The sequence below is a fragment of the Neoarius graeffei genome, chromosome 8, assembly GCF_027579695.1.
Source record: "Neoarius graeffei isolate fNeoGra1 chromosome 8, fNeoGra1.pri, whole genome shotgun sequence".
Lineage (NCBI taxonomy): Eukaryota > Metazoa > Chordata > Actinopteri > Siluriformes > Ariidae > Neoarius > Neoarius graeffei.
In genome coordinates this window covers 81,157,728-81,179,431 of record NC_083576.1, presented here as the reverse complement: position 1 = coordinate 81,179,431, position 21,704 = coordinate 81,157,728, and the positions used below count along the sequence as shown (strand labels likewise).

Below are 21,704 nucleotides of genomic sequence, written 5' to 3'. Positions count from 1 at the left end.
GGCACAGTCGGAAACCACTGCCAAATGTGCATGACCTTCGAGCCCTCATATGGCACTGCCTGAGAAACCATCATGCTGATGTGACAAATATAGCCACATGGGCTCGGAAGTACTCCAGAAAGCTGTTGTCACTTAACACAGTCCGCCACTGCATCCAGAAGTGCAACCTGAAACTGTATTACGCAGAGAGGAAGCCACTCATCAATTCTATGCAGAAACGTAGATGAATTTTCTGGGCTTGAACTAATCTCAGATGGACCAAAAGACAGCAGAAACATATGCTGTGGTCAGATGAGTCCACATTCAGCTTGTTTTTGGGAACCAGGCCTCATTCTGCACAGGCTACAACAGTGTGACTTCATAGACACAGAGTGCATGTGCTTGACTGGCCTGCTGCCAGTCCAGATCTGTCTCCTATTGAGAATGTATGGCGCATCATAAAGTAGAGAATCGGATAATGGCAACCACAGACTGTTGAGCAGTTGAAGGCTTGTATCAAGCAAGAATGGACAAAAATTTTAATTGCAAAACTGCAACAATTAGTATCCTCATATCCCATATGATTAAAAAGTATTATTAAAAGGAAAGGTGACGTAATACAATGGTAATAATGCCTCTGTCCCAACCTTTTTTTGAGTGTGTTGTAGTCATTAAATTCTAACTTAATTGTATTTTGTAAATATAAATGAAGTTGGTTAGTAAAACTATTGAAAATCTTATTTGTACTTTTGTCAGTTAAATAAAGGTTCACATGAATTAACAAATCAGATTTTTGTTTTTGTTACATTTTGGAAATTATTCCAACTTTTATGGAAATGGGGTTAGTATGTTCTATCAGGGCTCTCAAGTCTCACGCATTGAGCGTGAGACACACGCATTTCAAGCAGTTCACATGCTCACACGCCACACCTTGTATCTCTCACGCACAGAAATTACTAAGACAACGCCCACCAAGGTGCACCGCTATTTTTTAACTGTGGATGAAGAGCAGGCATCAAGTGGTTTCCCGCAGAGTTCAGAAATAGCTTGCCACACACCGATCAATAAATTGAGAAATGTAGCTACCCAACAGCCAATCAAAAAATAGCATTGTTGTTGTCACGGCGAACGCCCTTTTTGTCAGCCAGTATGCATGTGCGTTAATTACTCATCTGCACGCAATCAAGGAGAACAAAGCGACACGCTGACTTCCTGCTCGGGTGCGAGGACTGAACAGCAAAAAAATAGGCTGCTGCAGCACGAAATACAAACTTGATCACTTGCCGAGCATTTTGTGAAGCTGTGTAGAAGTTTTACCATTGTCAAGATCTGAACAGACAGCCGGTAAGCTCGCGTTTATTTTTATTTTGTTGTGAATGCGAGGAAATTGTTGCGCTGACGGGGCATTGAGATGCGGCGAAAATGTTTGTGTTTGTAGCGTCTTAAGGTTCAAATATTCACATGGTGCTTTGTGTAATTGTTGGCTGGTAAGGGTTATTGCAACTTGCTTTGTTTGGTCCGATAAAAGGTGTGGCAACTTGCTTGGTCTCATGTTTGAAATGGCCCAGTTTAGATGTGGTTTGATGCGTGGGCTTTATTGTGCTGAATCCTTGGGTGCCAGTGAAGACATGGTTTAAAAGCATGTATCTTTTTCTACTTGCATACAGTGCATGTTTAAAACGAACTGAAAGTATTTCATTGCTAAAATGTTCATGGTGGATATGGTTTGTAAATATGTAGGTTGGCTTGTTACTTGGGTTTAGTAACTTGCTTAATTCATTATGGCCCTTGTGGTTAAAATGTATTTTAATATTTTGATGCATTTACATTGAAACCATTCAAAATCTGTCTTAAGTTAAAGTAAATTCTATCTATTTTCACATACATGTATTTAATGTTAAGCTTTTGATAATCATTTTTTGTGTAACTGCTTTTAGAAAAAGAAAAAAACCTGAAAATTGGTAAATGGATGTTTTTTTTCTTTTAAGGTTTTTCACCTGCAAAGGAAAAAGATGGAACAAAGGTCTGGTTTGAGTGAATTCCAGTTTTAATGTTCAGCATTGGTATTACCCTTCAAGTGTGGGATAAGCACAGCAAAGGAGCAAAACACTTGACAGTTGTATCCGGGTAAAATTTACGTGAACTTTCCGAAGAAGACGATGCGGTGAAGTGCAGACGGACACACATTGGAGCGCCATATTTGATGAGTAGCCTACAGTACAGTAAATCATCTCATCATATGATTTTGTATTTCCTGAACGAAATTAGTACTTGCATCACAAAAATTATGAAAGCTGATGTTGGGGAATATTGTCTCCAGCTAATAATGCTAACCGTCAGTTTGCCCAGAGTCTGTGAGCTTGTCTAGCCACTTCAATCTTGAATCCTTGCTAATTTCAACAGCTATTTTTGACACCTGTTTTTAGTCCTAGTGTTGCATACTTGAATGAAAACTCAGTGTGATTTTTTTTTTAATCTCTTCCTTTACTGGGTACTTGCCAAACTGCAAAATACACAGATATAGTAGTACATTGTTACGCACTTCTGTTGCAGTGCAGGTCATAATACATTTATAAATGTATAAAAATACTCACTCCGCTTTTCTGGAGGCTTTGACCACTGGCAGCAGCTTCAGAAGATATTCGTGTGATAGGAAATATTTACTCAACTTAAACTCATCCAGTTCCTGTTCTGAGTTCAGTAATACAAACACCAGAGCTGACCACTGAGGAGGAGAGAGACGGATTCCAAAGGGACGATAGTAACCATTCAGATAAGTTTGTACTTCCTGAACGAGAGAATGATCATTTAGTTCATTCAGACAGTGGAACAGATTGATGGATTTCTCTGGAGGTGGATTCTCCCTGATCTTCTCCTTGATGTATTCGATTGTTTCCTGTTTGCTGTGAGAGCTGATTCCTGTCTGGGGCATGAAGTCTTGTAAGAGAGTCTGATTGGACTCCAGTGAGAGACCCAGAAGGAAGCGAATGAACAGGTCCAGGTGTCCATTCTCATTCTGTAAGGCCTTGTTCACTGCACTCTTCAGGAAATCAGACATGTTTGAACTTGTGAAAAGATCAGACAGATCAGTGGTTTGTTGTTCTGTGACATTTCTGCTGATGAAGGAGAGAAACGCGTATAAAGCAGCCAGAAACTCCTGAACACTCGCATGAACAAAGCTGAACACCCTCCCCAGTTGAAGTGCAAACTTCTCTCTGAATATCTCGGTACACACTCCTGAGTACACTGAAGCTTCTCTGACATCAATGCCACCTTCTCTCAGGTCTTCCTCATAGAAGATCAGGTTTCCTTTCTCCAGCTGTTGGAAAGCCAGTTTTCCCAGTGCCAGGATATTCTCTTTGATCTGCTTCAGATCAGGGTCACATTTCTGATGGTACTTTTGGCCCTTGTGTTTGATCTGAAAGATCAGGAAGTGTGTGAACATTTGGGTCAGAGTCTTGGGGAGCTCTCCACTCTCTGCTTCATCCAACATTCTCTCTAGAACAGTGGCTGAAATCCAACAGAAGACTGGGATCTGGCACATAATGTAGAGGCTTCTTGAAGACTTCACGTGTGTGATGATTTTATTGGCCAGGCTCTGATTACTGAATCTCTTCCTGAAGTACTCCTCTTTCTGAGGATCACTGAATCCTCGTACCTCTGTTACCTGGTTGACATACTCAGGAGGGATCTGACTGGCAGCTCTTGGTCGAGAGGTTATCCAAAGGAGAGCAGAGGGAAGCAGATTCCCCTTGATGAGGTTCGTCAGCAGGACATCCACTGAGGCCGACTCTGTCACATCACATAATCTCTCATTGTTCTGGAAATTTAGAGGAAGTCGACACTCATCCAGACCATCAAAGATAAAGAGGACTTTGTTGGAATCACAGTCTGTTAAGTTTTGTGTTCTCACTTCTGGGAAAAAGTCATGGAGAAGATCCATCAGACTGAGATTTTTCTGCTTCATCAAATTCAGCTCCCTAAAAGGAAGTGGAAACACGAAGATGATGTCCTGATTTGCTTTTCCTTCAGCCCAGTCTAGAATGAACTTCTGCACAGAGACTGTTTTTCCAATTCCAGCAACTCCTTTAGTCAGCACACTTCTGATGGACATGTCTTTAAAGAGGTCATTACACTTGATGGGTGTCTCCTGTGTTGCTGGTCTCCTGGACGCTGTCTCAATCTGTCTCACCTCATGTTCATTATTGACGTCTCCACGCCAACCCTCTGTGATGTAGAGATCTGTGAAGATCTCATTCAGAAGTACTGAGCTTCCATACTGTGAGATTCCTTCATTAATTCTTTTAAACTTCCCTCTCAGTTTGGATTTCAGCTTTTGCCGAAACGTAGAGGTGAGTTCTAATAAAGCAATAATATGTTTTAATGCAACATCACTGAGCACAATATAAATTAAATATTTATGTACATTCCTGATTAGCGTATACAATTTAGAAGATAAAGCATAAACACTGCAAACAAAAAAAACCCTATTATATATTAAATTTCCAAGTTCTAATATAATTTATATATTCAACTTTATAAATTTAATATGATGTGTTTAAACATGAACCAAATATAAGTTGATCAAATAAAATCATGACTCTGAGCTCTTACTGTTCTGCAGTGTGTTAGCGAGATCTTTGTGGTTCATATTCCTCAGGACTTGTAATGTGATCTTCAACGCTCCATCTCTGACACTGTGATGATCCTCCTCATCCTCCACCTCCCTCTCAGTGCATGCTGGGTAATCTGGACTCAAGAGCTTCCTAAACTTTTTCAGCTCACCCTTTATTAGAGTGATGACTTTGTGTTCCAGCTCCTAGTTAGAATCATCCAGGAACATATTTAAATATTTGAATGTTATACAATGAGAAATGCTTCTATTTAATGAAAAGAAGAAAAGTCTCTTCCTATTACAGCACATGGATAACACACACCTTGAATATGGAGTCCAACTGATTTCTGCTGTTCGATTTCTGCTTTTCTGGTCTGTGAACAAGTAAATCACAGCATGTAACAATGACACACAGCTGGGCTCAGGTGAGTCTGATCTTTTTCCCGCTATCATTCTACAACACAGATATTATTATTATTTCATCTCATCTCATTATCTCTAGCCGCTTTATCCTGTTCTACAGGGTCGCGGGCAAGCTGGAGCCTATCCCAGCTGGCTACGGGCGAAAGGCGGGGTACACCCTGGACAAGTTGCCAGGTCATCACAGGGCTGACACATAGACACAGACAACCATTCACACTCACATTCACACCTACGGTCAATTTAGAGTCGCCAGTTAACCTAACCTGCATATCTTTGGACTGTAGGGGAAACCGGAGCACCCGGAGGAAACCCACGCGGACACGGGGAGAACATGCAAACTCCACACAGAAAGGCCCTCGCCGGCCACGGGGCTTGAACCTTCTTGCTGTGAGGCGACAGCGCTAACCACTACACCACCATGCCGCCCCGCAATAACATTTATTGTCCTGATTATAATCAAAGGGGTTTTTTTTATGAGTGCATTATTTGTTTAATCACATTTTATTGGATAACAGCTGCTGTGAGGAGAAACAGGATTAACCATTCAGGATAATGCATTTTTCCTGTTTCTCTTAGAAAGTTTCTATCCAGACAGCTACACTATAAACAAAACATTTGCATATATTGTGTCTTAAATATCAGTTACTCCTTATTAATTTCTTGTTTATAGAACTGTTATAGAAAAGCAATCACACTTGCAATCATGCTATTTTACTGAATATTAGCATGGCTGTGGTCACGTCACGTCAGCACCTGTTTGCTTTCAAGACTCCACTTCCCAGAATCCACAGCGACCTTTAAATATGGCTGCTGAGGACAACAACAACCATCCTGCACCTCACCGCTCACAGTCTCCAGAGTTCTAATCACACACGCCTGTACTCAATCACTTCAGTCTCACAGCTCACTATTTAAGGACTTCAGTTTCTCAGCTCATTATGAAGTAAATGCTCAGTGTATCCTTGCCTGAATTTACCAAGTCTTCTAGTTATCGTGCTGATATTCTGGTTTTTGAAGTGTTTTGGATTTTGCTCTTTTGCCTCTGCCTTTGAAATACTGTTTGTGCCTCACCTGACCATTGCGTCTTTTTTTTTTGCCTCTGGCTTTTGGATATCATTTTGAATTTATCTGTCAGCTTTGTTAAACTCATTACTCATCTTACATCCATCTGTTGCCTGCCTGTCTGACAGGTTACCTGTGATTCCCTGAATCACAGCCAAGATGGTTTTCAGTATAACAGCACTCATGTTTGTGTGATATTGTTTAAATATTTAACGTAGACTATTTCATGCAATCAAGCTAAATACCTACATAACTGTAAGTTGAGTGTAAATTTGTCCATTCTCTTTTTTGTTGGTGAGAAAATAACTAAATCACCTCACTATACTGACCTCAGATCAGTTGAACTGTCTCTGTCTTTGAAGTTAGTTGGTGGTTCCAGCGACCGGTCACTCTTCATGGACACACAGCTGGGTTCTGGGGAGTCTGATCTCTTTCCCTCCATCATTCTACAACACAGATAATAATATTATCATCATCAAAGTTTTAATGAATCCATTATCATGCAAAAACAAACAGAATTAATACTTCATTATCTTTGATGAGGGAAAACAGTTCAAACAAGATGCTAGAGACTAGTTACCACTAACTCTACATCAGGAGTGTCACATCATTTTTTTTAAAAGAAAAAGGGAAAACTAAGTGTTAGGGTTTTGCTGGGATTCGAACCTGGTTGGCTGGTGTGATAATCCAGCAAACCCCCACTAGGCCACCAGGGGGATGACTCAAATGCAGAGGCGTGAGGCAGAAGTAGAAAAAGTATCAAAAGGTTTATTTACAATATATACACAAAAAAATCCAAAAAGTAATAATCCAAAAATGCTCAGAAGATATAAGGGAAAAAATTAAAAAATCCAAAAGTACAAAACAAAAGCCAAAAAACCAGAAAAGAAAAGGCAAAAATACCAAAGCTCAGAAGATCCAAAAACACAGTCACTACTAGGTCCAAAAGAAAAGCAAAGTGTAAAACAAAGAACACGGTACAGAGGAAACTGGAGATAAACATAACAGCACAAAGACTCTGTGACAAGAGGACTGAACTCAGGGGGTATAAATACACAAACTAAATTGAACACAGGTGAAAATAATCAGGACTAAACAGGCAATCAATACAAACAAAACACAGGAACAGTGGCGGCCTCTAGAGGCCAAAACAAACATGACACGAAAAGGAAATAACAGCGGCCTCTAGAGGCCAAAACAGTCCCAGTCCTAACAGGACCCCCCCCCCCCCCCCAGGAGCGTCTCCTGACGTTCCCAGGGCGATCCAGATGGGCCGAATGGAAGTCCTGACACAGTTCTTTATCTAGGACATCCCGAGCAGGAACCCAGCAGCGCTCCTCAGGACCATAGCCCTCCCAGTCCACCAGATATTGCAGCCCGCCGCGGACCCAGCGGGAGTCAAGCAGGCGATGCACAGTGAACACAGTCTGACCCTGGAAGATGCAGGGGGGTGGGGGGTTCCTAGGGGCAGGGGCATACGTAGACATCAGTACGGGCCGCAACAGGGAAACATGGAAAGTGGGGTTGATCCTCAGAGTCCGGGGCAACTGGAGCCGGTAGGAGACAGGGTTCACCCTGCGCACCACCTTGAAGGGGCCAATGTAGCGAGGAGCAAGCTTGCGGTTCTCCACCCGCAGCGGAAGGTCCTTAGTGGACAGCCAAACCCGCTGCCCAGGGCGGAAAGCATGGGCAGGTCTTCTATGGCGGTTGGCCTGAGTCTGGTTGGTTCTGGAGGTCTGGATGAGGGTCTTCCTGACCTTGCTCCAGGTCTTGCGACACCGTCTCACATATTGGTTGACTGAGGGCACCCCCACGTCCTCCTCCTGGTCCGGGAACAGAGGTGGCTGGAACCCGAATTGGCACTGGAATGGCAACAGCTTGGTGGTCGATGACTGCAGGGTGTTGTGGGCGTACTCTGCCCATGGCAGCCAGGTGCTCCACGATGTCGGGTTATCCATAGCCAGGCCTCGCAGGGTGGTTTCCAGGTCCTGGTTGAGCCTCTCCGTCTGACCATTGGACTGTGGGTGAAACCCAGAGGAGAGGCTGGCAGTGGCTCCGATGACCTTGCAGAACCCGTGCCACACTCGGGAGGAGAACTGGGGCCCTCGGTCTGAGACGATGTCCTGTGGGAGACCAAAGACTCGGAAGACATGATTAAACATAAGTTTCGCTGTTTCAAGAGCAGAGGGGAGTTTGCACAGTGGTATGAAGCGGCAGGCCTTGGAGAATCTGTCAACTATGACCAAAATTACAGTGTTACCTTGTGACTCAGGGAGACCCGTAATGAAGTCGACTGCCACGTGGGACCAGGGACACCGGGGAATGGTCAGAGGATGCAGGAGACCCTGGGGACGCTGTCGTGGGTTCTTGGTTCTGGTGCAAACCTCACAGGACAGGACAAATGACCTTACTTCCTTCTCCATGTTAGGCCACCAGAAGTGTCTTTTCAGGAAGTCCAGGGTCCTCTGAGCTCCCGGGTGGGCGGTGAGAGGGGAAGAGTGACCCCACTGGAGAACCTTGGCCCGGGCTTGATGTGGGATGTACAAGAGGCCCGGTGGCCCCGTCCCAGGACCGGGGTCCTGGCGTTGGGCTCGTTGGACAGCCTCCTCAATACCCCAGCGGACAGGGGCCACAATCCGGGACACAGGGATAATAGGCCCGACTTCACTCTCCCTGTTAGTGGCAGAGAACAGCCTGGACAGTGCGTCAGGTTTGGTGTTCTTGGAGCCGGGGCGGTACGAGAGGGTGAAGTCAAACCGACTGAAAAACAGGGCCCACCTAGCCTGTCGTGGGTTCAGTCTCTTGGCTTGCTGGAGGTACTCCAGGTTCTTGTGGTCAGTCCAAACCAGGAATGGATGTTGCGCTCCCTCCAGCCAGTGCCTCCACTCCTCAAGGACCAGTTTGACCGCTAGCAGTTCTCAATCCCCCACATCGTACCGGGACTCCGCAGGACTCAGGCGGTGGGAGAAGTAAGCGCAGGGGTGCAGCTTTCCTTCCGAACATTGAGAGAGCACCGCGCCGACACCACTGTCCGAGGCGTCCACCTCCACGATGAATGGTTGGGAGGTGTCCGGGAGGACCAGAATGGATGCCATGCAGAAGCGGTCCTTGAGGTCTTTGAACGCCTTTTCTGCCTGAGGAGACCAGACATAAGATCCACCTGTCCCTTTGGTGAGGTCCGACATGGGTGCTGCTACAGAACTGAAGTTCCTGATGAACTTGCGGTAGAAGTTAGCGAATCCTAAGAACCGCTGAACCACCTTAACGGACTTGGGAGTAGGCCAGTCCCGGACGGCCAGGGTTTTGGCTGGGTCCATTTGGAGTTGGCCTGTCCGTACAATAAATCCCAGAAAGGAGACCTCGGGAACATGAAATTCGCATTTCTGGGCCTTGGCGAACAGATTGTTCTGTAGCAGCCTCTGGAGAACCTGGCAGACATGGTGGCGGTGCTCCTGCACGGTCTTGGAAAAGATAAGGATGTCGTCGAGGTAGACAAAAACGTACAGTTTAATCATGTCCCTTAAGACGTCGTTGATTAGGGCCTGAAAAACAGCTGGTGTGTTGGTGAGTCCGAAGGGCATCACCTGGTATTCGTAGTGCCCAGACGGGGTGTTAAAGGCAGTCTTCCACTCGTCTCCCTGTCGGATACGGATGAGGTGGTATGCGTTCCGTAGGTCCAACTTGGTGAAGACGGTGGCGCCTTGGAGCAGGTCGAAAGCTGTGGACATCAGCGGAAGGGGATATCGGTTGCGCACAGTGATCTTGTTCAGGCCCCTGTAGTCAATACATGGTCGGAGCCCCCCATCCTTCTTGCCGACAAAGAAGAAGCCGGCACCAGCAGGTGAGGTGGAGGGTCGAATGAACCCAGAGACCAGGCCGTCTTTGAGGTATTCCTCCATGGCCTTGCGTTCTGGCTGAGAGAGGGAAAACAGTCTGCCACGAGGAGGGGTAGTCCCAGGGAGCAAGTCGATGGCACAGTCGTAGGCCCGGTGCGGAGGAAGAACGGCGGCCCTGCTCTTGCTGAAGACCTCTTTGAGATCCCAGTACTCTGTGGGAACTTGAGATAACTCGGTGAGATCAGGGGGCTCGGCAGGAGACACAGGAGAGCTAGAGAGCAGACAAGAGGCATGGCATGCAGGGCCCCATTCCACAACCTGGCTTGTTACCCAGTCTATGCGAGGGTTGTGGCGAGTAAGCCAAGGAAGGCCTAGAATAACTGGGAACTCAGGTGAAGGAATCAGGTGCAGGGATATTTCTTCCTTGTGACCTTGAGACTGGAGGAAGACTGGAGAAGTAACTTGGGTGACTCTTCCATCACCTAACGCTTGGCCATCGAGGGCAGACACAGACAGTGGGACTTCAAGAGGTGCAGTCGGAACATTGATACTTTGGGCGAAGTGAATATCCATAAAGTTCCCAGCTGCCCCTGAGTCTAACAAAGCTTGACAAGAGTGGACAGACTCACCCCAGGAGATGGAGACCGGGATGTAGATTCCTTGGCCAGGGAGTCCGGGAGAGTGGGTAGGCCCCATCACAACCCTCCCTCGGCTGGACGGGGCAGTCCTTTTCCCGAGAGTTCGGGACATGATGCTCGGAAGTGACCAGGTTTGCCACAGTAGATGCAGCACTTGTCCCTCCTTCTGCGCTCCCTCTCAGATGCAGAGAGGCGAGTACGACCCACTTGCATGGGTTCTGGTCAGTCACTGAAGGAGGTAGACGGGCTCCAGGTAGAGGTAGGGAGGCTGGGGGGGCTCAGGACTTGGCGGTGTTCTCTAATCCTGTTGTCCAGATGAATAGCATGTGAGATGAGAGTTTCAAGGTCACTTGGGCATCCAATAGAGGCCAGACCGTCCTTGATGGGGTCAGACAGACCATGGTGGAAGGCTGACACCAGGGCAGTCTCGTTCCATCCACTTACTGCTGCGAGCGTCCGGAACGAGATGGCGTAATCTGCGACACTTCCTCCTTGCTGGATGGACATGAGCTTTCTGGCTGCGTCGGTACTGATGTCCGCCTGATCGAAGACCCGAAGCATCTCTTCAGAAAACAGCTGGAAATCAAAGCACTCAGGTCCCTGTCTCTGCCAGATAGCAGTAGCCCAGGCTCGCGCCTTACCAGCTAATAAGGTTATCACAAAGGCAATCTTGCAGCGATCCGTAGTGTAGGTGGTAGGCTGAAGCTCAAAGGTGAGTTGACACTGGGTAAGGAACTCTTGGCACTCACTGTGCTTGCCGTCATACCTCTGTGGTGCAGGAAGGCTGGGTTCGCGAGGTGAAGAAGGCAGCATGGCAGGAGGCACTGGAGCAGGAGCGGGAGCTGGATCAGGATGAGGAGATGCAGGCAGAGGTGTCAGCTGTGCCAGGGTTTTCCCAATTTGCTGAAGCAGTTCCTCGTGGCGAGCAAGGGCCTCACGTTGGCTGGTGAGCGTTTGTCCATGAGCATCCATGGTCGCTCCGAAGCGTGTCAAAGCTGCCATAATTCCCTGAAGGTTGGCCAGGTAGACAGTTGAAGCAGTCTCTGCTGAGTCGGTCATGACGGAGTCTTTCTGTTAGGGTTTTGCTGGGATTCGAACCTGGTTGGCTGGTGTGATAATCCAGCAAACCCCCACTAGGCCACCAGGGGGATGACTCAAATGCAGAGGCGTGAGGCGGAAGTAGAAAAAGTATCAAAAGGTTTATTTACAATATATACACAAAAAAATCCAAAAAGTAATAATCCAAAAACGCTCAGAAGATATAAGGGAAAAAATAAAAAAAATCCAAAAGTACAAAACAAAAGCCAAAAAACCAGAAAAGGCAAAAATACCAAAGCTCAGAAGATCCAAAAACACAGTCACTACTAGGTCCAAAAGAAAAGCAAAGTGTAAAACAAAGAACACGGTACAGAGGAAACTGGAGATAAACATAACAGCACAAAGACTCCGTGACAAGAGGACTGAACTCAGGGGGTATAAATACACAAACTAAATTGAACACAGGTGAAAATAATCAGGACTAAACAGGCAATCAACACAAACACAAAACACAGGAACAGTGGCGGCCTCTAGAGGCCAAAACAAACATGACACGAAAAGGAAATAACAGCGGCCTCTAGAGGCCAAAACAGTCCCAGTCCTAACACTAAGATCTAACAGAAACTATTAAAATGTATCCCTTCTTAAGTAATATTTATTATCCTGATTATAATAAAAGTTTTTTTTTTTTTTAACGAGAGCATCACTTTGTTGAATCACATTTTATTGGACAGGAGCTGCTGTGAGGAGGAACAGGATTAACCAATCAGGATAATGCATTTTTTCCTGTTTCTCTTAGAAAGTTACGATCCAAAGTGCTACAGAGCCTGATGCATGATGGGATATATTGCTTGGTTATTGACCATTGGTTGTGCACTGCTTTTCATGATACATTGTCGGATACTTTGAGTGCACTATATAGGGTGTAAATAATCCTCACTATCATTTCGGACAGCACTACAAAATGGCGACCTCACTATATAGTGCCCAACATAGTAAGTATGGGGTGATTTCGGACACAGGGTTACTCATCCATCAACATGGAAAAGACAAGAGAACACACAAACCAAATGAGGGAGTCAGAGAATGGTTATAAAAACAGAGCTACTCACCTGAAAATGTCCATTTCTATTGTTAGAGTAATAATAAAAAAGTGGAACTGTTACAAACTTGCCTGGAAGAGGACTCAGGTTTATTTTGCCCCCACATACAGTAAGAAGGAGGGTAAGAGAAGTTAAAAAAAATCCCCAAAGATCACTGTTGGTGAATTAGAAGAAAAAGTAAAATATTGGGGTATGTCAGAAAAAAGCCTTTTCTGTCAGTTAACTACAAATGTAAGCACCTGAAATTTGCGAAACGCTACTACAATTTTGACTGCAACCATGTTCTCTAGCCTGATAGAACAAAAATGGAGCTTTTTGGTTAGAAACACTCAAGGTCGGTTTGGTGTAAAAAGAAAGATGACTATAATGAAATGGACCCAGTCCCAACTGTAAAATATGATGGAAGTTCTGTGATGTTTTGGGCCTGTTTTTCCTCCAAAGGTCCTTGAAACCTTGTTAGGGTGCATGGCATCATGGACTCCATGAAATACCAGGACATTTTAAATCAAAATCTGGCTGCCTCAACCAGGAAACTAAAACTGGGTCATCACTGGATCTTCCAGCAGGACAATGATCCGAAGCATAATGGTTCACTGAGCACACAATCAAGCTTCTGCCCTGGCCATCTCAGTCCCCTGACCTGAACCCCAGTGAAAACCCATTAATTTTAAGAACTAAACCACCTCACCATACTGACCTCAGATCAGTCGAACTGTCTTTGTCTTTGAAGTTAGTTGGTGGTTCCAGTGACCGGTCACTCTTCATGGACACACAGCTGGGTCCTGGGGAGTCTGATCTCTTTCCCTCCATTATTCTATAACACGGATATTATTATAGGATTTCATCTCTGCTTTTTGCGGATGATGTTGTCCTGTTGGCTTCTTCAAACCAGGACCTTCAGCATGCACTGGGGCGGTTTGCAGTCGAGTGTGAAGCGGCTGGGATGAGAATCAGCACCTCCAAGTCCGAGGCCATGGTTCTCGACCGGAAAAGGGTGGCTTGCCCTCTCCAGGTTGGTGGAGAAGTTCTGCCTCAAGTGGAGGAGTTTAAGTATCTCGGGATCTTGTTCACGAGTGAGGGAAGGATGGAGCGTGAGATCGACAGGCGGATCGGTGCAGCCTCCGCAGTGATGCGGTCGCTTTACCGGTCCGTTGTGGTGAAGAAGGAGCTGAGCCAAAAGGCGAAGCTCTCAATTTACCGGTCGATCTACGTTCCGACTCTCACCTATGGTCATGAGCTTTGGGTAATGACCGAAAGGACAAGATCGCGGATACAAGCGGCCGAAATGAGTTTCCTTCGCAGGGTGGCTGGGCGCTCCCTTAGAGATAGGGTGAGAAGCACAGTCACTCGGGAGGAGCTCGGAGTAGAGCCGCTGCTGCTCCACATCGAGAGGAATCAGCTGAGGTGGCTCGGGCATCTTTTTCGGATGCCTCCTGGACGCCTCCCTGGGGAGGTGTTCCAGGCATGTCCCCCCGGGAGGAGGCCCCGGGGAAGACCCAGGACACGCTGGAGGGACTATGTCTCTCGGCTGGCCTGGGAACGCCTCGGTGTTCTTCCCGAGGAGCTGGCTGAGGTGTCTGGGGAAAGGGAAGTTTGGGCTTCCCTGCTTAGACTGCTGCCTCCGCGACCCGGTCCCGGATAAAGCGGAAGAAGACGAGACGAGACGAGACGGATATTATTAGAGCCAGAAATTAAGAGAATTGTATGCACTAATATAATATGAATTGTATATGGATGATTGTATATCAAGTTTGAATTAGCAAAGAACCTCTTAAACAATCTTAGTTTAAAAAGCAGCAAGTACATAAGACTTCTATATAATAATAAAATAAACAAAGGTGATGCAAAAGTGCTGTGGAAAAAATAATGGACTGGATGAGAAAAGGAAAGTTAAATGCTAGTTATTGAGAAACATAAATTCCATGTTAATTCCAAGTGAAATACGTGTACGTCTTATAAAAGCCCCACAAAAACTGCTGAAGTGACCAAAGTGACTAATCTGGGATCTGTATCAATGACCAAAGTGACATCATCACCAAGCAATGGGATACATATGGTTCATAAGAAGTAAGATGAAAAGCTGAAAAGACTTGGTGGGGATCTCTGTGCCACAGATATTTCAAAAATCAGCAAATAAACCATAAACAACCTTTTACCCGCATACTTGGCTGAGTTTGGACCATGTGGAGGTTTTATTTTCAAGTATGTGGAGGGCCATAAAAAAGACTAAAACTGTAAAAGAATAAGACGAGATCATGACCAGGGTACACACAGAGAAAGCGAATCTGTTCCTTCCCTCCCTGATTCAAACTGCTACCATATTCACACTGTGCACTCAGGCTGGGCAGAAAGGCCCGCCCACAGCCAGTTGATTGACAGCTTGGTCACTCAAGCAAATGAAAACGCAATAGGGAAAAGCATTTATTTTCTTGTTTTTTATTTATTTTTATTTCTGCATTTATATACGACTTCTATTTTTGTTTTTTTATTTTCTTATTTTATTTTTGTTTTATTTTTTTCTTATTTCTAATTTTTTTTATTTCTGCATTTATTTTCCTATTCTTGTCATGAGTCTGCTCCCTGCTCGACTAATTGGGTAATATTCCACCACACACTGCCTGGCTGCCACACCCCCTCACACTCTCACTCTAACCAATCAGGAAGCTCACCTGCTCTGTGCACTTAATCACCGCCACCTGCTCCTTGTGTGTGTGTATTTAAGGCACAGGTCTCCAGACATTCAGTGTCAGTTCATCTGCGTAGCAACACGTTCCTGTTTGCTGGCTCTCTACACAACTGATCTCAGTGACTGAAAACTTGCCTGACCCAACAACTTCTGCTCTCCTGCCCCGAACAACCTGCCAGTACCTGCCTGCCCCCTGCCCCAGTCTGTGCCCGGTGTTGTCCCAGCTCCTGCAGCTACTCACTCCTAAGGACCCTCCTGCCACTGCCCCACCCGGACTCTCACTCCCAGGGAACCATGACTGCCACTGCGCGCTTAGCCGCAGCCACCACTCAGACTCTCACTCTCCCCATCCCCTTTTCCCTTTATCAGTAAATCAACTTGTGTTCGTGACATGCACTTGGTTCTCCTGTCTCGTACTTGACAATTCTTTTTTCCCCTATTCTTTTATTTTTATTTATTTTCCTATTCTTTTTATATTTATTTTCTTATTCTTTTATTTGTATGTTTATTTTCTTTTTTATTTTTATTTCTGCAATTATTTTCCTATTCTTGTTTTTATTTCTGCATTCATTTTCTTTTTCTTGTATTTTTGGTTTTTATGTTCTTATTCTTTTTTTAAGTTTTATTTATTTTCTTATTTTTATTTTTTTTATTTCTGAATTTATTTTCTCTTTTCAATCCGCATGTTAGATGAGGCCAGCTATGATGTATGGATTGGAGACCGTACCCTTAACGAAGAGACAGGAGGCAAAGTTGGAGGTGGCGGAGTTGAGGATGTTAAGGTTTGCGATGGGAGTGACGAGGTTGGACAGGATAAGGAACGAGCACATCAGAGGGACAGCACATGTGGAGAGCTTGGGAATTAAGCTAAGAGAGATGAGACTGAGATGGTATGGGCACATCCTGAGAAGAGATGTTGGAAGGAGAATGTTGAGGATGGAGCTGCCAGGCACACGAAAACGAGGAAGGCCAAAAGACATGGATACATGGATGTGGCGAGAGAGAACATAAAAGTGGCAGGTGTGGTAGAGAAGGATGCGGAAGACAGGGAGCAATGGAGATGAAAGACCCGCTGTAGTGACCCCTAATCGGGAGCAGCCAAAAGAAGAAGAAGATTTCTGCATTTATTTTCCTATTATTTTATTCTTATTTCTGTGTTTATTTTCTTGTTCTTTTATTTTTTATTTATTTTCCTATTCTTTTTCAACATTTGTTTTCTTATTCTTTTGCATATTTATTCAGATTTATTATAGAACTCCTGACTCCCTGTAACAGGTTCTAAAGCAGCCACACAGCCTGCGTGTGATACGCTTCTCAGAAGCCTCCCAACTCCAAACTGACTCCAAAACCTGGGAGCAGACTGCAGAAGACCACTGGTGTTGCCTCCTACACCAAAAGCTCCCTGAATCCCTGTGATTCCCTGAATCACAGCCAAGATGGTTTTCAGTATAACAGCACTCATGTTTGTGTGATATTGTTTAAATATTTAATGTAGACTATTTCATGCAATCAAGCTAAATATCTACGTAACTGTAAGTTGAGTGTAAATTTGTCCATTCTCTTTTTTGTTGGTGAGAAAATAACTAAATCACCTCACTATACTGACCTCAGATCAGTCGAACTGTCTCTGTCTTTGAAGTTAGTTGGTGGTTCCAGTGACCGGTCACTCTTCATGGACACACAGCTGGGTTCTGGGGAGTCTGATCTCTTTCCCTCCATCATTCTACAACACAGATAATAATATTATCATCATCAAAGTTTTAATGAATCCATTATCATGCAAAAACAAACAGGATTAATACTTCATTATCTTTGATGAGGGAAAAACAGTTCAAACCAGATGCTAGAGACTAGTTACCACTAACTCTACATCAGGAGTGTCACATCATTTTTTTAAAAGAAAAAGGAAAAACTAAGATCTAACAGAAACTATTAAAATGTATCCCTTCTTAAGTAATATTTATTATCCTGATTATAATCAAAGGTTTTTTTTTTTACGAGAGCATCACTTTGTTGAATCACATTTTATTGGACAGGAGCTGCTGTGAGGAGGAACAGGATTAACCAATCAGGATGATGCATTTTTTCCTGTTTCTCTTAGAAAGTTACGATCCAAAGTGCTACAGAGCCTGATGCATGATGGGATATATTGCTTGGTTATTGACCATCGGTTGTGCACTGCTTTTCATGATACATTGTCGGATACTTTGAGTGCACTATATAGGGTGTAAATAATCCTCACTATCATTTCGGACAGCACTACAAAATGGCAACCTCACTATATAGTGCCCAACATAGTGAGTATGGGGTGATTTCGGACACAGGGTTACTCATCCATCAACATGGAAAAGACAAGAGAACACACAAACCAAATGAAGGAGTCAGAGAATGGTTATAAAAACAGAGCTACTCGCCTGAAAATGTCCATTTCTATTGTTAGAGTAATAATAAAAAAGTGGAACTGTTACAAACTTGCCTGGAAGAGGACTCAGGTTTATTTTGCCCCCACATACAGTAAGAAGGAGGGTAAGAGAGGTAAAAAAAAAATCCCCAAGGATCACTGTTGGTGAATTAGAAGAAAAAGTAAAATATTGGGGTATGTCAGAAAAAAGCCTTTTCTGTCAGTTAACTACAAATGTAAGCACCTGAAATTTGCGAAACGCTACTACAACTTTGACTGAAACCATGTTCTCTAGCCTGATGGAACAAAAATGGAGCTTTTTGGTTATAAACACTCAAGGTCAGTTTGGTGTAAAAAGAAAGATGGCTATAATGAAATGGACCCAGTCCCAACTGTAAAATATGATGGAAGTTCTGTGATGTTTTGGGCCTGTTTTTCCTCCAAAGGTCCTTGAAACCTTGTTAGGGTACATGGCATCATTGACTCCATGAAATACCAGGACATTTTAAATCAAAATCTGGCTGCCTCAACCAGGAAACTAAAACTGGGTCATCACTGGATCTTCCAGCAGGACAATGATCCGAAGCATATGTCCAAATCAACACAAAAATGGTTCGCTGAGCACACAATCAAGCTTCTCCCCTGGCCATCTCAGTCCCCTGACCTGAACCCCAGTGAAAACCCATTGATTTAAGAACTAAACCACCTCACCATACTGACCTCAGATCAGTCGAACTGTCTTTGTCTTTGAAGTTAGTTGGTGGTTCCAGTGACCGGTCACTCTTCATGGACACACAGCTGGGTTCTGGGGAGTCTGATCTCTTTCCCTCCATTATTCTATAACACGGCTATTATTAGAGCCAGAAATTAAGAGAATTGTATGCACTAATATAATATGAATTGTATATGGATGATTGTATATCAAGTTTGAATTAGCAAAGAACCTCTTAAACAATCTTAGTTTAAAAAGCAGCAAGTACATAAGACTTCTATATAATAATAAAATAAATAAAGGTGATGCAAAAGTGCTGTGGAAAAAATAATGGACTGGATGAGAAAAGGAAAGTTAAATGCTAGTTATTGAGAAACATAAATTCCATGTTCCATGTTAATTCCGGGTGGTGTAGTGGTTAGCGCTGTTGCCTCACAGCAAGAAGGTCCGGGTTCGAGCCCCGTGGCCGGCGAGGGCCTTTCTGTGCGGAGTTTGCATGTTCTCCCCGTGTCCGCGTGGGTTTCCTCCGGGTGCTCCGGTTTCCCCCACAGTCCAAAGACATGCAGGTGAGGTTAACTGGTGACTCTAAATTGACCGTAGGTGTGAATGGTTGTCTGTGTCTATGTGTCAGCCCTGTGATGACCTGGCGACTTGTCCAGGGTGTACCCCGCCTTTTGCCCGTAGTCAGCTGGGATAGGCTCCAGCTTGCCTGCGACCCTGTAGAACAGGATAAAGTGGCTAGAGATAATGAGATGAGATGTTCTTATTCTTTCTTAAAGTTTTATTTATTTTCTTATTTTAATTTTTTTTAATTTCTGCATTTATTTTCTCTTTTCAATCCGCATGTTAGATGAGGCCAGCTATGATGTATGGATTGGAGACAGTACCCTTAACGAAGAGACAGGAGGCAAAGTTGGAGGTGGTGGAGTTGAGGATGTTAAGGTTTGCGATGGGCGTGACGAGGTTGGACAGGATAAGGAACGAGCACATCAGAGGGACAGCACATGTGGAGAGCTTGGGAATTAAGCTAAGAGAGATGAGACTGAGATGGTCTGGGCACATCCTGAGAAGAGATGTTGGAAGGAGAATGTTGAGGATGGAGCTGCCAGGCACACGAAAACGAGGAAGGCCAAAAGAGGAGATACATGGATGTGGTGAGAGAGGACATAAAAGTGGCAGGTGTGGTAGAGAAGGATGCGGAAGACAGGGAGCAATGGAGATGAAAGACCCGCTGTGGTGACCCCTAATCGGGAGCAGCCAAAAGAAGATTTCTGCATTTATTTTCCTATTATTTTATTCTTATTTCTGTGTTTATTTTCTTGTTCTTTTATTTTTTATTTATTTTCCTATTCTTTTTCAACATTTGTTTTCTTATTCTTTTGCATATTTATTCAGATTTATTTTAGAACTCCTGACTCCCTGTAACAGTTTCTAAAGCAGCCACACAGCCTGCGTGTGATACGCTTCTCAGAAGCCTCCCAACTCCAAACTGTATGGAATCAATTTTGTGCCAAAATGTTCATACAATACTTTTGAAATATCAAACAAAAACGACAAATCAAAATACAAAAAAAGAACAAAAAGTCAATTTTTTTAGACTGGCAAACAAATCATTCGTGTAATCGTGCAAAATATCAGTCTATTACTCTTCAGAAACCTTTTATTTTTGTTCCGCGTCTTTCTCAGTTTTGCTTGACGCAATTTATTTTGGTTGCGATTCCAGCTTTCTCGTTTGCGCTCCCTGACTTTTTGCTTGCAGTTTTGGCACAAACCTGACGTGTGGGCGGGCTGTCCAGGAATGCATTCCCATTGGCTAACTTGTGTTTGACTGACAGCTACGCTCAGCCATTCCCTACTCGGATTGTGGCGGACTGTTTGACGAGTGACCGATCCATTGACGGTAAACAAGGATCGAGTGGACTCGGTCACTCGTCAAACAGTCCGCCACAATCCGAGTAGGGAATGGCTGAGCGTAGCGGTCAGTCAAACACAAGTTAGCCAATGGGAATGCATTCCTGGACAGCCCGCCCACACGTCAGGTTTGTGCCAAAACTGCAAGCAAAAAGTCAGGGAGCGCAAACGAGAAAGCTGGAATCGCAACCAAAATAAATTACGTCAAACAAAACTGAGAAAGACGCGGAACAAAAATAAAAGGTTTCTGAAGAGTAATAGACTGATATTTTGCACGATTACACGAATAATTTGTTTGCCAGTCTAAAAAAATTGACTTTTTGTTCTTAACACTTTGTCTGTTTAAACTAAACATACATTAAAATCATAATGAAATGAAATCAAATCTTTTATGATCGACGGCAGAAGTCCAGTGGCGCGGAGGTGTGGCAGACTGAAAGAGCGCTCGAAGGGCCTCGGATCAGGCGGAAAAACAAAACGACGCACTTCAGACAGAACTGAAAACCGAACAGTTCTGGTGTTTTCTAGACACACTCATGCTGGATTTCATGTCTCCTTCTCCAGATTACTGCAGGAAACAGGTTTACTTCACTCCAACATAACAAAGCTTAAGTAAAAATGGATCAGTTGAGTTCAGTTGGATCAGTTGAGCTGGTTCAGTTGAGTTCAGAATTCACTTCATAAACCTGAATATCTTCCAGCAAAAACAACACAACTCACCTTACTGTTCCAATACTTTCAGACGGTTGGACTGAAGCTTCAGATGTAAATACTCACTGTGATTTTACTCCTCAAAAAATTATTTTCCCCTCGTCACAGAATGGAGTTGCTGAGTAGTTTCACTTTTACTTCCCCTTCTTGCTTGCGCACACACACACACATTGTCATCTGACCAGTGACAGACTTTTAATCGCGTGTGAATGTAAAGAAAAAAATCTTTAAAGTGCAAAGAGCTAAAAATATATAGACTTTATGTATATACTATAATATACTCCATACACAAGGTTTAAACAGAATCTTCCGGCAACTCTGTTTTGTAGATCATATTAAAAGTGTAGACCAGGGCTTTTCAAAGTGTGGGAGAGTCAGCCCCGCCTCAGAGAGCAAATAAACAACAACAGCGCCCCCCCCCCCCCCCCCCCCCGACAATTTTTGTTGTTGCTATACTTAATGTTCCATTCGTATTTAAAAAAATGGTTGTTGTACACATTTTTATTTTTTTTTTCTTTTACACATTTTAAACATCTGTGCTTTTTTAAAACATTTTTTACACATTTAAAAACATCTGTACTTTTTTAAA

The 21,704-nt window shown here is 44.1% G+C and overlaps 1 protein-coding gene across 6 annotated transcripts in view; it reads right to left on the bottom strand.

The window, feature by feature from the left end:
- Positions 1 to 21,493, bottom strand: part of LOC132890939 (NACHT, LRR and PYD domains-containing protein 12-like) — a 40,327-nt gene extending 18,834 nt beyond the window's left edge. Inside the window, exons 1-7 of one of the 6 annotated variants that reach the window (XM_060928331.1) lie at positions 21,125 to 21,493; positions 18,502 to 18,629; positions 16,987 to 17,103; positions 6,409 to 6,525; positions 4,917 to 4,968; positions 4,594 to 4,798; positions 2,574 to 4,338 (exon numbers count right to left, since the gene is read on the bottom strand). In XM_060928331.1, the coding sequence (XP_060784314.1) occupies positions 2,574 to 4,338; positions 4,594 to 4,798; positions 4,917 to 4,968; positions 6,409 to 6,525; positions 16,987 to 17,103; positions 18,502 to 18,614 (2,369 nt within the window). In that variant the 5' untranslated portion in view covers positions 18,615 to 18,629; positions 21,125 to 21,493. Of the gene's footprint in view, positions 1 to 2,573; positions 4,339 to 4,593; positions 4,799 to 4,916; positions 4,969 to 6,408; positions 6,526 to 13,391; positions 13,552 to 16,986; positions 17,104 to 18,501; positions 19,121 to 21,124 lie in introns of those variants that run through there. The other 5 variants (XM_060928334.1, XM_060928333.1, XM_060928330.1 and 2 more) reach the window with 5 other exon arrangements.
- Between the last annotated feature and the right edge of the window lie 211 nt (positions 21,494 to 21,704).